A 19003-nucleotide genomic window follows, 5' to 3' on the forward strand; every position below is an offset into this window, starting at 1 on the left:
TAATACGTTCCTTACAGAAATCAAATGAAAAAAATCTTAAAAGCTCCTTCACAAATCTTATTCAAAAGCTTTAGTCATCTGGGCAAGAAATCTTGTTCCATTGGCCAATAGAACAATTTGGATCCAGATATTCTTTAATAAATTCAGGAGTTTTATATTACTGTACCTGGAACATGGCTAAGATATTTAAATGAAAGCTGTAAGATCCATTGCTGTTTATGTTTATATATGTCTGTATATATGATATAGGTATCATAGTTTCTATCTCCTTTTAATGCTTCAAAATTAAATTATAAAAGAGCTCTATTTTGTTGGCTTTAAGAAAAATAAGTGCTTATATAAATGAAGTATTCTCTCAGAAAATTAAGAACTACCTCAATTGCTATTGCAGCTCATCTGACTTGGGTAATCTTTGGCAAATAAGAATATTGTTGGTTTAACTGAAACAGACATGTTGTCATAGTTTTGGGGATTAAATATCATACAAATGCATGATTTCCTATCTAGGTTTACTGGTAAAACAAGCTTATGTTGTCTTTATATTGTAAAATTTGTCAACAAGAAAAACAAAATGATGACTAGTTGTTTATTATCTCATCTTTATAGGCAATCCAAGCATAAGTGTTGAAAATAAGTGAGTTAAATGAATGTAAGTAAGATAAAATTCCCATGTAAAAGATGTCCTTCCTATACCAGAAGATTTTATTATTACTTTTTTGAAACAGGGTCTCTATCGCCTACTCTGGAGTGCAAGTGGCAAGATCTCGGCTCACTGCAACCTCTGCCTCCTGGGCTCAAGCAATCCTCCCGCCTCAGCCCCGCCAAGTATCTGGGACTACAGACACAAGCTACCACACCCAGCTAATTTTTGTATTTTTTGTAGAGATGGGGTTTCACCATGTTGCCCAGGCTGGTCTCGAAATCCTGAGGTCAAGTGTTCCACCTGCCTCAGCCTCCCAAAGTGCTAGGATTACAGGCGTGAGCCACCACACTCAGCCACCAGAAGGTTTTAACACTCTTAGCATCAAGAATAGAAAGTTGAGGAGGAGGGAAATCTGTACAAACAACAGTTTAGTTGTCAGGCCTCACAAAACAAACAAACAAAAAACCTAAAGGGATACAAATGAAATTTTGCCTCCTTTACAGTTTATTATTACAGAGAGACTAAAGACATTTTGGACTATGGATAAACACGTTCTGTGCCACACTGACAAATTGTACTATGAGAAAGCTCATGCTTCTAGACATTATGGTTCATAGATTTACCAATCTACAGCTGGTGTGACACACAATTCACAAATGCTTACTTTCTAATGTCCATGGAAATTAAGGTCACTAAGGGTTAAGAATTCTTTTTTTTTTTTTTTTCTGAGATGGAGTTTCACGCTGTCACCCAGGCTGGAGTGCAGTGGCTCGATCTTGACTCACTGCAACCTCCACCTCCTGAGTTCAGGTGATTCTCCTGCCTCAGTCTCCCTAGTAGCTGGGATTACAGGTGCCCGCCACCACGCCCAGCCAATTTTTGTATTTTTAGTAGAGACAGGGTTTCAGCATGTCAGCCAGGCCGGTCTTGAACTTCTGCCCTCAAGTGATCTGCCTACCTCGGACTCCCAAAGTGCTGGGATTACAGGCATGAGCCACCGTGCCTGGCCGGGGTTAAGAATTCTAATTAATATATGTAGCTACAATTACTAGAAACAATAAGGGAGAAAATCTATATGAAAATATACAAGGAAGGTAAGAAAAAGGAATATACGAAAAAGAAATATACAAAGGAAGTTAAGGAAAAGCTATAAGACGTGAGGATGTTTTGTTCTGATAACGGAAAAAGATAATAAATTTTGTCCTAAAGTGAAATGACTGATTTTTCGAAAATGAGAAGAGGAAAAGTATAGAACAAAAAGTGAATGGATATGAGAGTTGTAGGAGGTTTGTGGAAGATGAATCTTGTGAAAGAAATTTTATGGGTGATCAAGCTGGTTAAGATTAGGAGGTAATTATTTACAAGTCTTTTAAGAATAAAAGTTAGCGACCGGGTGTGGTGGCTCACGCCTGTAATCCCAGGACTTTGGGAGGCGGAGACAGGTGGATCACTTGAGGTCAGGAGTTTGAGACCAGCCTGGCCAACATGGTGAAACCCCGTCTCTACTAAAAATACAAAAAATAAGCCGGGTGTGGTGGCACACGCCTGTAATCCCAGCTATTTGAGAGGCTGAGGCAGGAGAATCGCTTGAACCCAGGAGGCAGAGGTTGCAGTGAGTGGAGATTACATCATTGCACTCCAGCCTGGGAAATAAGAGCTAGCATTAATATCAAAATTACACTGATGCAAAACTAGAACTTGGTTCTCTCCATTAAAACAACACGGTGTTCTTAGATTATTGGTCTGATCATAATAGGAAATTGTAAAAGGTTTTTCTTTCTCTTTAGGTAATTGGCCTAGAAAACAAAGATTCTGTGTTCTACCCAGATTATTTCCTATGCTTCATACTGTCTTTGTTAGGTTTTTGATCACTTAAGAAAACTGAGAAACTCGCTATTAAAAGAGCTAAGCTTTTTCTACAACTATGTAACTTTTTGTGTATGCCTCCGAAGTCTTCTAATGAATGGCTATTGTTCACAGTGATCTGTGATCCTATTAAAAAAATTTATTTTATGTGCTGCCTATTTCCTTCCTTCCTTCCTTCTTTCCTTCCTTCCTTTTTCTCTCTCTTTCTTTCTTTTTCTTTCCTTCCTTCCTTCTTTCTTTCCCTCCCTCCCTCCTTCCCTTCCCTTCCCTTTCCTCCCTCCTTCCCCCCCTTCCTTCCTTCTTTCCTTCCTTCCTTTCTCCTTTCCTCCCTTCCCCTCCCCACCCCTCATCTCTCTCCTCTCTCTCCTCTCCTTTCTTTTTTTGACAAAGTCTCACTCTGTCACCCAGGTGTAAAGCTGACTCCATACATAGTGGACTGTAGCATAATTCAATATGTAAACAAACTGCAACGTAACTTGAGAGTATATTCTTACAATAAGCAGCCAAGTCTCAGCCAAATACAGCAGAATTTTCAGCCAATCACAAGCTACCAGCTGATCAGAACATGTCCACATAAGGAAAACACCTCATTGCACCATGCCCAAATAAGGCAAATGCTGATCTGTAACCAATCAAGCTGTTTCTATATATCAATTCCTTTTTCTCTCCATTAATACTGCCTGCCCATACTGCTGGGTGGTAAAACTCTGTGAACCTCTACTGGTTTAGTATGCTGGCTGAATCATGAATTGTTCTTTGCTCAGATAAACTCTGCTAAATTTAATTTGTCTAAAGTTTTTATTTTAACATAATTTTTCCTCAAATGTGTGGTGACTCTTTTTTTTTTTTTTTGAGATGGAGTCTCTCTCTGTCACCCAGGCTGGAGTGTGGTGGTGCGATCTCAGCTCACTGCAACCTCTGCCTCTGAGGTTCAAGAAATTCTCCTGCCTCAGCCTCCCAAGTAGCTGGGATTACAGGCATGTGTCATAATGCCCAGCTAATTTTTGTATTTTTTAGTAGAGATGGGGTTTTGCCATGTTGGCCAGGCTGGTCTCGAACTCCTGACCTCAAGTGATCCGCCTGCCTCGGCCTCCCAAAGTGCTGGGATTACAGGCGTGAGTTACCGCACCCGGCCTGTGGTGATTCTTGCGGCTTGGCTGTCTCAATATTTTGGAGTAAGACACTAAAGAGTTGGCTGCTCTGTGTGTTGGGGGCAGGTGGATTTGGGACTCGATCTGGGACTCATCAGGACAATCTGTGAACAATGGTGAGCGAGAGTACCAAGGACCAAGGACCAAGAAACAGCTACTGAAGACAGAGTACTGAGGACCAAGCTTATTGGCTGTTGGGCTTCACTGCAGAGTGATCAAGTAGGAACCTGGTCCTTTAGGGAAGACTCCCCCAACAACTGGAAGAATCTGGAGGTCTTTTCTCTGGGACCAATTTAGGAGTGAGAGCTGAGGGTTCTATCCTTCAGTATGCAGACTTTTACTTAATTCCACAGAATAAACTGCTGGTCTTCTGTGAGGTGGCTGGAATTTGCCTGGCTTTGAGAGGGGATGGGTAAGTATCTTGGGTGTTTCATCTGTCCTTACGCATTCTCCTAGCAGCCGCTGCTTTCAGCCCTGTTCTTCCCCTTGCCTCCTTCAGCCCTCCAATCCCTGAGCTTTTACAGACTCCAAATGGCCTTTGGTTTCAGTTGTTCTCTGCTGTGTCAGTGATCACTCCTTGACCTGTTTCTCACTTTCCAAAAAGGTGTTAATATCTTGTCTGCTGTTGTCTCCTCTTCTCTTTGTCCTTGTAGGTTTACATTTTTTATTCCTTACTGTCATTTTGATGGAAAATCAGGAAGGATTGGAGATAAAGTCTTGTGTTCAATCCACCCAGAACCAGAAGTCCCTGCAACTACAATTTTTTTTTTTCTTTTGGGCAGAGTCTTGCTCTGTCTCCCAGGCTGGCGTGCAGTGGTGTGATCTCAGCTCACTGCAACCTCCGCCTCTGGGGTTCAGGTGATTCTCCTGCCTCAGCCTCCCGAGTAGCTGGGATTACAGGCTCCCGCCACCACGCCCGGCCAATTTTTGTATTTTTAGTAGAGACGGGGTTTTGCCATGTTGGCCAGGCTGGTTCTCAAACTCTTGACCTCAGGTCAACCACCCGCCTTGGCCTCCCAAAGTGCTGGGATTACAGGCGTGAGACACTGTGCCCAGCCTCCAAGGGTGAATTAAATAGACCCGTTTCAGACTTTATGCAGGACCTCCCTGCAACAGTGTGGGCTTCCCCTGTCTCTTGGAAACTACTCTTTTCTGGTCTCCTGGTTTCTTGGCAAGCATTCCTTGCTGTCTCCTTATCTTCCTTCTACTTCACCCTGTGGACATGGGCCCTAGCCCCCAAGTTCTGACCTTGGTCCTTGGTGTTCTCTCTCATCATTGTTCACAGATTGTCCTGAGGAGTCCCAAATCCAGATCAACAGCTCAAATCACCTCCTGAGCCTCAACCCCTACTTCCTGCTGCTTCTCATATGGCGTCACCATCTGTCTGCAGCCACCTCATATTCAATACCTCTCAAAGTAAGATCCTTCACTCCCTGCCAGAACCAGCCCTTCCTTTGGCCTTGCCTGCCTCTGCCAAGGGCATCACCATTCTCCCAGCTACCCTGACACCTGTAGGGACATAGGTCCTATTGATTCTTGATGGAAGCATAGTAGCTGGACAAAGAGGTGTTTGAGACTTGGCAGGGAAAGGTTAATCACCTTGGCCAAGGTCACGCAGCTTAAAAGAACTCACACTTGGCTGGGTGCAGTGGCTTACACCTGTAATTCCAGCTCTTTGGGGAGTTGAGGTGGGCAGATCACGAGGTCAGGAGTTCGAGACCAGCCTGGCCAATATGGTGAAATCCTGTCTCTACTAAAAATACAAAAATTAGCTGGGTGTGGTGGTGGGCACCTGTAATCCCAGCTACTTGGGAGGCTGAGGCAGGAGAATTGTTCGAACCCGGGAGGCGGAGGTTGCAGTGAGCCGAGATTGCGCCACTGCACTCCAGCCTGATGACAGAGGGAGACTCCATCTCAAAAAAAAAAAAAAAAGAAGTCACACTTAAGCTGTGTGATTTTGACCCAAGTGCTTAACCTCTCCCCTCTCTGGGCCTTGGTTTCTTTAAGGATAACATTGGGATGATAATATCTCTTACCTGGTTCCTCCCACCTGGCCCCTTGGCCAGACCCTCATCTCTTCATGAGCAGTTGCCATAGACTTCTGGTCTCTTCCCTTCCGATTCCCTGGGGGCCCAGATCCTGTGTGGTTTTCCCCTTCCTTTCTGGCCATGCCATCACAGTCTCTTTGCTGATTCCCCTGCCTGGTGCGAGAGGGTCCCGGAGCTCAGTCCTTTCCTCTTCTCTGCCTCCTTCCTATCTGCACTCACCCTCTTGGCAATCCCAAGCGGTCTCATATGATGTACCATCTATATGCCAACGACTTCCAAGTCTATCTCTCCAGCTCGTTGCTCCCCAAATCTCCAGCTCCATATCTAACTGCTGACTTGACATCTTCACTCCATACACCCTACAGTAGCCTGCAAGGACCTGCACAATGTCCCTTCCCTCAACCCATGACCCTCTCCCTGCCTTTCCTGCTTCACTCCAGCCACTGGCCTCCTTGCTGTTTCTGAATGCACTTGCTGCTCCTGTCTCAGGGCCTTTGCATTTGCTTTTCTCTCTTCCTGGAACACTCCTCCCCCAGACATCCTGAAGTCTTTCTTTCTCAATGAAGCCTACCCTCACCATCCTGTTTAATACTGCCACCTGTGTCCCACCCCTGTATTCCCAATTGTCCCACCCTTCTCCACTTTTTCTTTTCTCTATAGCACCTATCAACTTTTGACATGATATATAATTTACTAATTTATTATATTTTCTCTCATCTTTTCCTTTACTTGCTGACATGTAAGCTCTTTGAAGGGAAGAACCTTCATTTTATTTATCTATGTATCCTAAGTACTTAGAATGGTGCCTAGCACATAGTAGGTGCTCAGAAAAAAGATTTGCTTAAATAAATCAAATATTTATTGAAGACCAGGGACATTGCCCAGTGCTTTGAGAGGCCAAGGCAGGAGCATTGCTTGAGGCCAGGAGTTTGAGACCAGCCTGGGCAACATAGCAAGACCCTGTCTCTACAAAAATTTAAAACATTAGCCTGGTCTGGTGACAGGCACCTGTAGTCCCAGTTACATGGAGGCTAAGGCGGGAGGATCTCTTGAGCCCAGGAGTTTGTTGCTGCAGTGAGCCATGATTATGCCACTCTACTCCAGCCTGAGCAACAGAGCAAGACCTGGACTCTTAAAAAAAAAAAAAAAAATACACACACACACACACACACACACACACACACACACGTTTATTGAATAAATGAATGAAAGAAAGAATAATAGTATACCATCCCTTTAAACTTTCAGTAGCTCCCTACTGCCTAGAAGGCAAAGTTCAAACATTTTACTATGGCATTCAAAGCCCACAGCTGGCCTTGAACTATCTGGCTATGTGAAGGGTTGAATAATCTATATGCTTGAGTTCTGAGTTCTCCCATCTTTTTTTTTTTTTTTTTTTTTCATGGAGTCTTGCTCTGTCGCCCAGGCTGGAGGGCAGTGGCACGATCTCGGCTTACTGCAACCTCTGCCTCCCGTGTTCAAGTGATTCTCGTGCCTCAGCCTCCTGAGTAGCTGGGATTACGGGCGTGCACCACCACGCCTGGTTAATTTTTTTTTTTTTTTTTAAGGCCAAGTCTCGCTCTGTCACCTGGGCTGGAGTGCAGTGGTGCGACCTTGGCTCACTGCAACCTCTGCCTCCAGGGTTCAAGCGATTCTCCCACCTCAGCCTCCTGGGTAGCTGGAATTACAGGCACATGCCACTACGCCAGGCTAATTTTTCGTTTTTTTTTTTTGTTTGTTTGTTTTCGAGACGGAGTCTCGCTCTGTCGCCCAGGCTGGAGTGCAGTGGCGTGATCTCGGCTCACTGCAAGCTCCGCCTCCCGGGTTCACGCCGTTCTCCTGCCTCAGCCTCCTGATTGGCTGGGACTACAGGCGTCTGCCACCACGCCCGTCTAATTTTTTGTATTTTTAGTAGAGACGGGGTTTCACTGTGTTAGCGAGGATGCTCTCGATCTCCTGACCTTGTGATCTGCCCACCTCGGCCTCCCAAAGTGCTGGGATTACAGGCATGAGCCACTGCACCCGGCTTTGGTTTTTGTTTTGTTTTGATTTTGAGACGGAGTCTCACTCTGTCACCTCGGCTGGAGTGCAGTGGCATGATCTTGGCTCTCTGCACCCTCTGCCTCCAGGGTTCAAGTGATTCTCCTGTCTCAGCTTCCCAAATAGCTAGGACCACAGGTGCACGCCACCACACCCAGCTAAATTTTGTATTATTAGTAGAGACGGGGTTTCACCATGTTGGCCAGGCTGGTCTGGAACTCCTGACCTCAAGTGATCTGCCAGTCTCAGCCTCCCAAAGTGCTGGGATTACAGGGGTGAGCCACCATGCCTGGTCAAGTTCTAGCATCTTAAGAAAACAACTCATGGAAGGGCAGTGATCTGCATTCCCTGCTTCCTTTCTCCAACCTCCCCAACCTGCCTTCCCTTCTTCTTCTTTGTTTGTTTTTTTTTTTCTTTTGAGACGGAGTCTCGCTCTGTCACCCAGGCTGGAGTGCAGTGGTGCGATCTCGGCTCACTGCAACCTCCACCTCCCGGGTTCAAGTGATTCTCCTGCCTCAGCCTCTTGAGTAGCTGGGATTACAAGCGTGCGTCACCACGCCCAGCTAATTTTTGTATTTTTAGTAGAGACAGGGTTTCACCGTGTTGGTCAGGCTGGTCTCGAACTCCTGACCTTGTGATCTGCCCGCCTCAGCCTCCCAAAGTGCTGGGATTACAGGCATGAGCCACTGCGCCCGGCCTGCCTTCCCTTCTTAATCCCATCCGGGGCAGCCCTCTGCCCTCCAGTGCCCCTGCCCACCTGCGAGATGGCTCTTTCCAAAATACAGCTTTGTGCCTCTTGCCTTATGCCCACAAACGCAGTGACTCCTGCTGCTCATGAAGCTACATCCTAGCACCCAACCTGGTCCTCAAGACCCCTCCAAGGCATCTCCTCCCACCTCTTTTCCCATTGCTCCCTTCCCCCACAGCCAACTCACTTCATCCTAAATCTGCTCTGAGATTCTTGCTCCTACCCCTTTTTTTTTTTTTTTTTTGAGACAGAGTCTCACTCTGTCACCCAGGCTGGAGTGCAGTGCTCAGCCTAGTCCCTCTTTTTACCACTTGTCAAAATCCTAACCTAACCACTCTAGGGAGGGGTGGCAGGCCTGGCTGAAAACCCACCTTCTTCATCTTGAGCACCCTTCCTCCTAGAGAGATCCCCTTCCCTGGAGCATCACTCTTGCCCTTGACAATGTTTGGTGAGGGCATTGGTGAGTCAGGAAGTGGGCTGGGTTCTGCAGATACAGTGGCACGTTGGGCAGGCCTATCTCTGCTCTGTGGAGCATGCAGTCAGGGATATGCTGCCTGGGGGCATTTCATTGAAGGCCCAGGTGGGCAGAAGTTGTACCATGTACATCTTGTATTATAGAGTCCTATTCAGTATTCAGTAGTTGCTCAAACGATGTGAGCCAAGGACTCACATACTCTTGCTGAGTCTCTGACATGCTGGCCCAGGCCTGGACACTGGGTCACAGGACACACCTCTAGGCCTGGTCAGGTACTCCAGTTAGTTGCCATCCAGATAGCCTGTCCCAAAGCTGCCCTGAACCCAGATCTTCAGGTCTCTGGGCCTGGAGTGTACATCCCATTTCTCTGGGCCCAGCCAGAGCCTCACCTACATGAGGCCTCTCTGGGGCACCCCAGCCTCTGACCTTTCCTTGCTTTTCCCTGGCAGCCAGTTAAGTGAGGAAAATAAAGGCCCCTAATGTTTCTCTGGCATTTTATTACTGCACTTACCTAGTTGTTATCTGGATGTTGTCTCAGAACAACTTCCAGAGGTGTATAGGAGGGGCACCGTTAGGCCCAGTGTACAAAAGAGAAACTACACCCACTTCAGCAACAGGTTCAAGGACACCCAGCAGTGTGTGGCTGGGACAGGCACCCAGGCTTTGTGATGCCACACGGGGCCATTGACTCACAAGGGAGTGTGCATATTGAGGACAGGAGCCCAGGCGCGGGGACATGGTGGGAATCGCTGCGTGCACTTGCAGGCTGGTGGCATGGCTCTGTAAGGCGGGTGGGGAGTGGCCACAGGAAGAACCCAACCCCGATGCGGAGAATCCAAGATGGCTTCTGCCACTTTTGAGCCATGCAACTGTTGGTGAGCCCCTTCGTGCCCTTGAAGCTCAGTCTCCACCTGTGAGTAACGGGAGTAATGACAGCATCCAGTCACCTCCCCACAGCGGGGAGAAGGTGGGGGAGAATGAACAGCAAAGCACCTCGATGGCAATGGGACAACACTCAGGGAAGCGGGTGATGGAGCCTCCAGCTGTCAGGCCTGTGTTTCGGTTTCGCAGACACCTGCTCTGTGGCAACAACCAGGGGACCTTGGGGCTGTGAGAACTGGGTGGCTGCTTTGACCCTCCAGGGCATTCAGCCTGGGCTCCTTTCTTTGAGATAAGCATGTCCCAGCTGGGCAGAGCCCTCTCTAGGAGGAAGGGGCACCCGCCCACACAGGCCCTCACCCCTAACTCCCTATTTGGTTCACTCCAGACCCTGAGCCAGGACACCATCTATGGCACATGTCATACAAAACACATCCAGAACTGAGCTCTTGGCCATCCCTGCTTCTCTAGCCTGCCTGGCCCGGGGATGGCAGTTCCTTCCCCCTGTCTCTCTTCCCAGGCCAGAGTCCTTGGAGTTGCCCCTGATTCTTCTCTTTTTCTCACATCCCACATCCGGTCTCTCAGCAAACCCTGTCCACTCTACCTTCAAATTACAGGTTGAACGGCATGACAGTGCCACATTCAACTGTTCTTTTTTTTTTCCCACTGTAGCTTTGACCTCTTGGGCTCAAGTGATCCTCCTGCCTCAGCCTCCTGAGTAGCTGGGACTACAGGCATGTGCCACCACACCCAGCTAATTTTTAAATTTTTTTGTAGAGATGGGGTCCCACTATGTTGCCCAGACTGGTCTCGAACTTCTGGGCTCAAGTGATCCTCCTGCTTCGGCCTCCCAAAGTGCTGGGATTACAGGCATGAGCCACTGCACTTGACCTTCAACTGTTATTATCCATAAAAAGGCAACATCACCTGGTGCACCCTGATAGATCCAGAATCGACCACATCTCCCCACCTCTCCTCTCTGGCAACCCCAGCACCACTGGCTGCCATGCAGGTTCTCAAACCCTCCAGGCCTACTCCTCCCTGGGGCAGCAGCCCTATCCCTGGATATCCACATGCCTCATGCCCTTATCACCTGTGAGTTTTTGCACAGATCTCACCTTGTGGAGGTCCACCTTGACCTTACTAATTAAAACTGTAACTCACTACCCAACTCCTGACCTGTCTCTGCTCCCCATTCCTTTTAGCCTGTTCTATTTTCCCCATAGCCCTTAACACCTTCTACGATACTATATATGTGAGTCATTTATTTTATAATTTTTAAAATTGTTTTGTAGAGATGGGGTCTCACTTTGTTGCCCAGGCTGGTCTGGAACTCCTGGGGTTAAGTGATCCTCCTGCCTTGGCCTCCCAAAGTGCTGGGATTACAGGCATGAGCCACTGCACCTGGCCTTTATGATTCTTGTTTTACTGCCTCTTCCCACTAGAGTATATGCTCCACGAAGACAGATTCTTTAGCTCTGTATTCTGCAGTTGATGGTATTTCCTGTTGCTTAGAGCAGGGCCTGGCACAGAGAAGGTACTCAATAACCATCTATTGAACAAAAGAATGAATAAACAAATGAATAGATAAATGGAGGGTGCCAACTCCAGCCCCAGCCTCTGCAGCTTCATGCCCAGGAACACAGTGTTCTCTCCCTGGTACCAAGGCCACAGTTCTTGGCACCCAGAAGGGTCTCCAACTCAAAGTTATGTGTAAAATGAAGGTGAGGACAGGGCCAGTGAAGGTTATTCCCTGGACCCTGTAACACTCCCTGAATCCCTGCAGGGCAGGATGGACGATCCCTATTCAAGGCTCTCCTCTCATTCCCGCTCTGAAGAGCCCTGCTGGGAGGTGAGAGCTGAGCCCACAGCCCCCTCCCCCACCATCACCCACACAGTTTCCACAGCAACAACAGCTTCCTTAATAATGCGATTAAACAGCTGGATGGGGCTGATAAGGGGAAAGGTCCCACATCCAGAATGGACCACGTGGCAGAGGCCCCCTCATGGCAGACTTCATGGTCACTGAAGCTGAAATCAATGCAGACTCATACAGGCCGTAGGTGGGGGTGAGGACCCCGGAGCCCTCTGCCCCAGCTTTGCCAGGGACTTCCCAAGCCTTGGGGGCCCCAGGCCTGTTGACAGGCTCTGTCATGAGAACAGTCGTTACTTCCTTATTCCTGTGTGGTAGTGGAGAAGGAAGCCACCACTGCAGGGCAGCTCCTGAAGTCTCAGACACGGAAGGGATGGACAGACAAGACCATTGACTCAGCAGCAATGAAGGCGTGGAGAGAGCAAGGACACGTGCTGATCCCCACTCACCCTCCCTCAGCCTTTAGAAGGCCTGGGGGCAGAGGTCAAAAACTGGTTGTGCTGTAATCCCAGCACTTTGGGAGGCTGAGGAGGGTGGGTCCCCTGAGGTCAGGAGTTTGAGACCAGCCTGGCCAACATGGCGAAACGCTGTCTCTACTAAAAATATAAAAAAAAATTATCTGGGCATGGTGGCGCATGCCTGTAATCCCAGCTACTCAGGAGGCTGAGGCAGGATAATTGCTTGAACCTGGGAGGCAGAGGTTGCAGTGAGCTGAGATCACACCACTGCACTCCAGCCAGGGTGACAGAGCGAGACTCCTTCTCAAAAACACAACACAACAAACAAACAAACAAACAAAACTGGTTGTGCTGCGCCTGCTGGCCCCTTGCAGGGATGGCTCACAGGCTTAACTGGCCAATGTGCTTCTGGAAGGGGCTTTGGTTCACTGAGCTCCTGCTGTGGGCCAGGATGATCATTTCACGCTCGTGAGAGCTGACACTCAAGGCTGATGCTGGGATTAGACCCAGGGAGTCTTGTTTCAGGGCCCAGCTCCTTCCCACGGGATTACAGTGTTTCCTGTACACCTGGTAGGACTCTGGCATGACGTCCCTCCCTGGGGATAGAGCACTTGCACCCAGATCACCTTTCAGCCATGCAGCCCATTCTCATATCACCTGCTTTTTGCAATTCTTCTCACAGAGCTGAGGGGGCAGAGCGGCTAACACCTAGGTAGTGGCCTAGCTGGGGTTCTGAGAGCCCCTGACTAGAAACCTGAATATCCAGTTAGGAGAAATCTGGCTGAACGCGGTGGCTCCCGCCTGTAATCCCAGCACTTTAGGAGGCTGAGGTGGGCGGATGACTTGAGGTTAGGAATTCGAGACCAGCCTGGCCATCATGGTGAAACCCTGTCTCTACTAAAAATACAAAAATTAGCCGGGCATGGTGGTGTGCACCTGTAATCCCAGCTACTTGGGAGGCCACCTGGGAGGTGAAGGTTGCAGTGAGTTGAGATTGTGCTACTGCACTTCAGCATGGGTGACAGAGCAAGACTCCGTCTCAAAAAAAAAAAAAAGAGAAATCCAAGCCTAGAGTTAGGCTCTCATTCACTCTCTCACCCTGCCCCCTGCCAGCCCCAACCACTGCACCCCAGTACCAGAAACAGAAACAACTTCAGATCGGGGAGGGGAGGGACCCAGCCACCCCACCAATGGCACACCAGGTCTCATTTCACCCCCAACTCCGCAGGGATCCTGCCCCAATGGGGAGGACTGAACACAGTCCGGGTGCTCTGACCCTACCCTCTGGGGTGGCTCAGCTGGTCGTCCCTGCCAAGACCTTCCTCCCTGGAAGCCTGCCCAGTGTTTCAAGACCATTTCCCTGTCTGGGGGCTACAGGCGGGCCTGGCAAAGCTCCCTCCTGAATGCCACTTCCCTGACTCACTTCCTTCCCCGTATCTCTCTGGCCCTCAGAGACCCAGGCCCAGGTGACGTGGGGGAACAGCAGGATTGAGGAGAAGCCAGCCTGAGGCCACAAGCAATGAAATGCCGTAGCCAGAAGCCAAGAGCTCAGAGGTCAAAGCCACCCAGCACTGGGTTCGCTTGCAGCAGCTGAGATGGAGGAAAGGAGCCCCAGGGGCTCTGGCCTTACAGGGAGGACTGGGTTCCTGAGGGGAGGGTGAGCTATGGTGTCTGCTAAGTGGAGGAGTGTCTACCTCCCACCCAGCTTCCCCATGGATGTGCAGGTCACTCTTCATTCGAGAGTCAAAATTACATTGGCATAGGAGCCTTGCCCATTACTCATACATTTTTGTGGCTGCCTACTAAGAAGGCAGAGGAGACCCTGATACCCAGGAGCTCTAAATTTTGAAGGGCCCTAATCATGCATGGCCTTGGCCCCCAAGCCCAAGGCTCATCCTTCCAAAATTGGGCAACTCCAGACCTGAAGCAGGCCCCAGAGCCCACCTCAGCCCTGCTGGAGCCCAGAGAAGGTGAGTCATTTGCCCAAAGTCACACAGCTGGTGAATAGCAGAATTGGGGCTAGCTATAACAGAGCAGGAGACCCAGGGAGCTAAGCCTTCAAGGGACCAGGGATCTTCCCCTCCCTAGGATGGGTAAACAGCTAAGGGAACAATGAGGTCACCTTTCCCATGTGGGCCTAACCAAGGGGAGACCCATAGGCCTCTACCAAGAGCTGCTTCTAGGCAAACTCCATATGTAGAGCAGGGAGACAGCCAGGAAAGGAGGAGTCCAGAAATCTCAGAGGAGGAACTAATGAATCCCCACTGGCCGCATCTTCCCTCTTCCCAGTCACAGAATCTCAGGACCCCACCTTCTTTCCTGGCTTGAATCCTCTCTCCAGCATCTCTGCCAAGCAGTCACTAACCATGTCCTTACATACCCCCCCCAGTGACAGGGAGCTCACTACTTCTCAGGCAGTCCTTGCCATCTTCGGATGGCTTTCATGGTCAGGATCTTCAGATTTCTAAGCTTCTTGGGGCTGTCAGATCAAGGCTAATTCTGCCAATGGATGTTTACCTGGCGGGGGGTAAATAGCTCCAGGCCCTTCCTCCACATACTCCCTTCACCACCCAGGTGCTCCCAACCTCTGTGGTTCAGAACAGAGAGGAGTCCTGCAGACAGAGGCCAGCACAGCAGAGCAAAGGGACCCCACCTCCTCCCGTGTTCTGAGGCACCTCTGGCCTCCTGAGTAGTGAGGTGGTTTAATTACACGGTTCACTCTTTTGGAATTTATTTCCACAAAAACTCCCAAGGCACATTCAGGGAAGTTGGTAACCCGCTTCAAAGTCGATATAGGTGAGAGAGAGAGGGATTCATACAAATCATTCACCTGGCAGGTGGTGTGTGAGTACACAGATGTGTGTACATATGTCCCAAGGGGCATGGTCCTCTCCAGTCTCCTACCCTCAGACTGAGCCAGGAACAGCCCCCAGCTCCCCAGAAAACAGCTGAAATGGGAGCCACTGGCCCAACAGCCCTGCCAGCTCTTTCCCTGCAGGTCTTCCCACGTCTGACATTTTCTTCTAACCCCATTTTTCTTTCTCCTCCCTCTTCCGGGGAATGTCAGAACTTGCCGCCCATAGAAAGCTTCTTAGTTCTTAAAATCATTCCACATTCCCTATTTCATTTGATCAGAAAAATCTTGTGAGGTGGGTAGGGGGTGGGTTATTTCCCATTCCACTGGTGGAGAAACCAAAGCTATAAGGATGAGCTACTGAGCATCTTGGTAGATTAAACGAGCGGCCCAGAGGGGCCTGAACACCCCACCCCCTCCTTGCATTTTCACTCCTAGTTCAGGTACTTCCGGGCTGCCCTGAACCACTTCCCACAAAGTGGGTCACCCACAGGCCCCTAAGGTAAAGGTTCAGGGGGAGTTGTGCCTGAACAATACGCCATGCAAATGAGATGCAACACAGCACATCACAAATGAACAGCCCAGAACTCCAGGCCTTTTTTGTAACTAGGCTGTGGCAGAGGCTCCAGCTTCCAGTGTAGACTGTCTCTCCTTTCGGCTGTACAAACCCTGTCATTCCCTCAGAGGATGAGCTGGGAGCCTCCTTTCTCGCTCCACGCTCCTCCCCCAGTCACCAGCCACACTAGGTGTGACCTGGAACAGCTTTCAGGAGCCAGAAGACAATGTGAAAGATGTTTAGAGATTGGAGTGGGAAGGGGGGTGGTCAGTTTGCCATTTAAGGTATCCAAGCAGAGATCTCACGAGGGCTTCATAATGTAGATGAGCTGACTCCCACTGAGCCTGCATCCTCAGAGGAGGTGCATATAGCTCACGAGCATCAAGGAGAAGTGCGGGGGCCAGAGGGCCCAGAGGCTTAAAGGCTCACAGCCAGGCAATGGCAAGGCTGTAACCACAGCCCCGGGGTCAGGTTTCCCAGCCCAGCACTCTGTCTTTGATTGTCCTGTGACCTTCACTCCCTTGGCCTCAGTTTCCCCAGCTCTACACTGAGGGGTTGGACTTGCTGCTTCAAACTCCCAAGCTCCCACTTTCTTGGATTCCACAATCCCATGTTAAGGTAGAGCCAGAGGATGTCCAAACATGGGACAAAAAGGGAGTCCTGAATTTCCCAACTCTGGGGTCCAGGAGACCTGCCTCTGTAGAGTCCTAAGCTCTCAGGGTTCAGGAGGCTACCCAGGAACAATGAGCCCTTGTGCCTAAAGCTTGGGCACAACTACTCTCTTGATTTTCTGCTTGGCATCCCAGGCACCACAAACCTGCCATGGTCATACCAGCCTGGCCCCATGGGCACTGAAAGGAAGTGTGCTCATGAGGCAAAGGTACAACCTCTGGACCCTGGTGGCAAGTGGCCTGTCCATACTGAATAATACATGAAGTTCCTGTGGGACTTGGAAAGAAGGGCAGTGGCAGAGAAGTTGCACCATCTCAGATTAACCTTTGGGTCACCCACAGAAAAAGAGAGAGTCCCAAATATGCCTTTTTACAGTTTTTTTTACCTCCATTGCCCCAAGTTTCAAAAAATCCATATAACGCCTTCAGTCCATCCTAAACACAGCCCAAGAACATAGCTCCAGACTTATACATCTGTGCACACACGTGCACAGCACGAATTCTTGGGTAACACCCCACGTCCCTGCGTGTGTGCGTACACACACACAGGGCATCTATGTACAAATACTCAAAATAGGAAAAAGACTTAGAGATTGGGATTCATAGGCCCTGGACACACTTGAATGACCACAGAGAAGCCCCTTTAATCTGAGCTCCCTCTGTAAAACGGAGACCACATAATCACTTGCCTCATAGAGGCAAGTAGGTTTTGCAAGCTGGTAAGAAAGCTCCTGGGCTGTATGCACTTAACTCACCTGAACTGTGCTGGAGGCTGGAGTCAGTAGGCTGAAGAGCAGCCTGTCTTAGAAAGGGATTTGGAGTGAGAGTCACAAAAGGCCTGATTTTCTTTTCTTATTTATTTATTTTTTTAGAGACAGGGTCTCTTTCGCCCAGGCCACAGTGCAGTGGTGCCATCACAGCTCACAGCAATCTGAAACTCCTGAGCTGAAATGATCCTCCCACCTCTGCCTCCCAAAGGGTGGGATTACAGGCGTGAACCACTGCACCTGGCCTATAGCCTGTTTTTCTATCCCAGCTCTGCCTTCATTGAACTGGGTAACTTTGGGGGCAAGTCCCTTCCTCTCTCTGGGCCTCCCTTTCTCCATCTGTGAGAAGGGAGTTGGACTACAGGAATCCTGACACCCTGCATCTGTCTCCAGACTGGGGTCTGCTTCTCCCTTCTGAGTCCTGGGTGGTGGGGATGGCCTGCTCTCAGACCTCAGTCTTACCTAGAGAAAAGAAGGTGGCAGGAAACCTTCCTAAGAAGGGTGTACCACTGCACAGCCGGCCTCCCAAAACACCTGGTTGAGCAGGTGCTCTGGATGCCCTGGGGGCAATCCATGCCCAGGTGGGCAACCGAGTCCTAATCTAGGGCAGATGCTGAGGGAAGACCCTCCATCACCAACCCGTGGCTGATTGCGAAACTCCCCTTCCGCACCCGACAGACGGGCTGGGATGGAGACAGCTCACCCAGCCACGCACTGTGCCTTGGCGCCCCAGCCGCGCACTGTTCCTCACTTTCCCGGGCTCCCCAGTGCTGCAGGTGGGAAGGGCAGAGCAGGGCAGGTCCCGGACACCGCTTGGGACCCGGCTCCGGGCGGCGCCGCCAACCTCCCTCCCGAGCCCATCGCCCCCTCCCGGGCGCCCAGGCCGTCTCAGGGGCTCCGTCCCGGGATACCTGCCGGCCCTGCGGGAAGGCAGGCGGCGGGGACCGGGCGAAGCCGGCCGACCCCGGCCCCCGCGCAGTGACCCCGGAGCCCCGCGCCTTACCCAGAACTTGGAGCCGAGCTCCCCGGAACCGCACAGGGCGTCCATGGGGCCGAGGCGCGGCGGCGAGGAAGGCGAGCGCGGTCGGACCCAGCGGCGGGCAGAGCGGGCGCCGGAGCTGCCTCCGCCCTCCGCCCTCCGCACCCCGCGCTCCGCCCGGACCCGCCCCGCCGAGCCCTACCCCAGTGCCTCTGGGTCCGGTCTCCCTGCCCCCGTCCCGCGGGTTGCGACAGCGCCTCCCTGGGAGGGACTTTGGGGCAGAGGTGGGGGGGGGGCCTTTGGCACGGCGACAGCCCCCGCGAGCGGCCCCTGGGCCATGCCAGGGGGATGTCTCTCTAAATACCGAGGCTAACAGTCCCGGAGTAGAGTCTATTTCCAAGGGGGAACTGGGATACACAGGCGCTCCCACCCCCGAACAACTCCGTGGGGCCGATGAGTCATTCAGTAGGGGACGTAGGGAGAGGGATTTAACAATCCTTCCTAGTAAAAAAGGAATCTTTGAGAAGGTCACGTTCCTCTCCGGAGGTCAGTGTCCTCATCTGTAAAATGGGAAGGGCTTCTGTGCTCAATCCGGAAGCTGACCTCTTCCCCATCAGGTTCCAGAGACCACTGGCAGGCGCCACACGGGGAGCACGCGGGGTGTGCTCCGCGGGTGTGTACCCGTGAGGCGGGGGTGGGGGCCGCAGCATCGTCCAGCGGGGGCCTCCTATGTCCTCTTAAACTGTTGCCCTCTTAGGCTCTGTGGCCCCCTGACCTTGCCACATCACTTGGGCACCTCTCTGGGCCTCTACTTTCACATCCGTAAAATAGAGACAATCATAGAAGACTCTTCCTCCCAGGGTTCTCTGAGGATTGAATGGAAAAGGTATGCAAAGTGTATTGCCTGGCACACTTAGTGGGCACCCAACATGTGTGAATTCCCTCTGCTTCAGCCTGATCAGGGTGGGGGGAAGGACAGGTGAAGCCCCAGGAGG

General features: G+C 50.5%; 1 protein-coding gene across 3 annotated transcripts in view; it reads right to left on the reverse strand.

Annotated features, from left to right (window-relative positions):
• Positions 1 to 18191, reverse strand: part of ABCC3 (ATP binding cassette subfamily C member 3) — a 57252-nt gene extending 39061 nt beyond the window's left edge. The window contains exon 1 of one of the 3 annotated variants that reach the window (XR_008495249.2): positions 18033 to 18172. Coding sequence is in view for 1 of the 3 variants with exons in the window: in XM_054460089.2 (XP_054316064.1) it covers positions 18033 to 18077 (45 nt within the window). In the remaining 2 variants the exon portion in view is untranslated. Of the gene's footprint in view, positions 1 to 17491; positions 17597 to 18032 lie in introns of those variants that run through there. The other 2 variants (XM_054460089.2, XM_063656983.1) reach the window with 2 other exon arrangements.
• Between the last annotated feature and the right edge of the window lie 812 nt (positions 18192 to 19003).

This window comes from Pongo pygmaeus, chromosome 19 (assembly GCF_028885625.2).
Source record: "Pongo pygmaeus isolate AG05252 chromosome 19, NHGRI_mPonPyg2-v2.0_pri, whole genome shotgun sequence".
NCBI classification, from domain to species: Eukaryota; Metazoa; Chordata; class Mammalia; order Primates; family Hominidae; genus Pongo; species Pongo pygmaeus.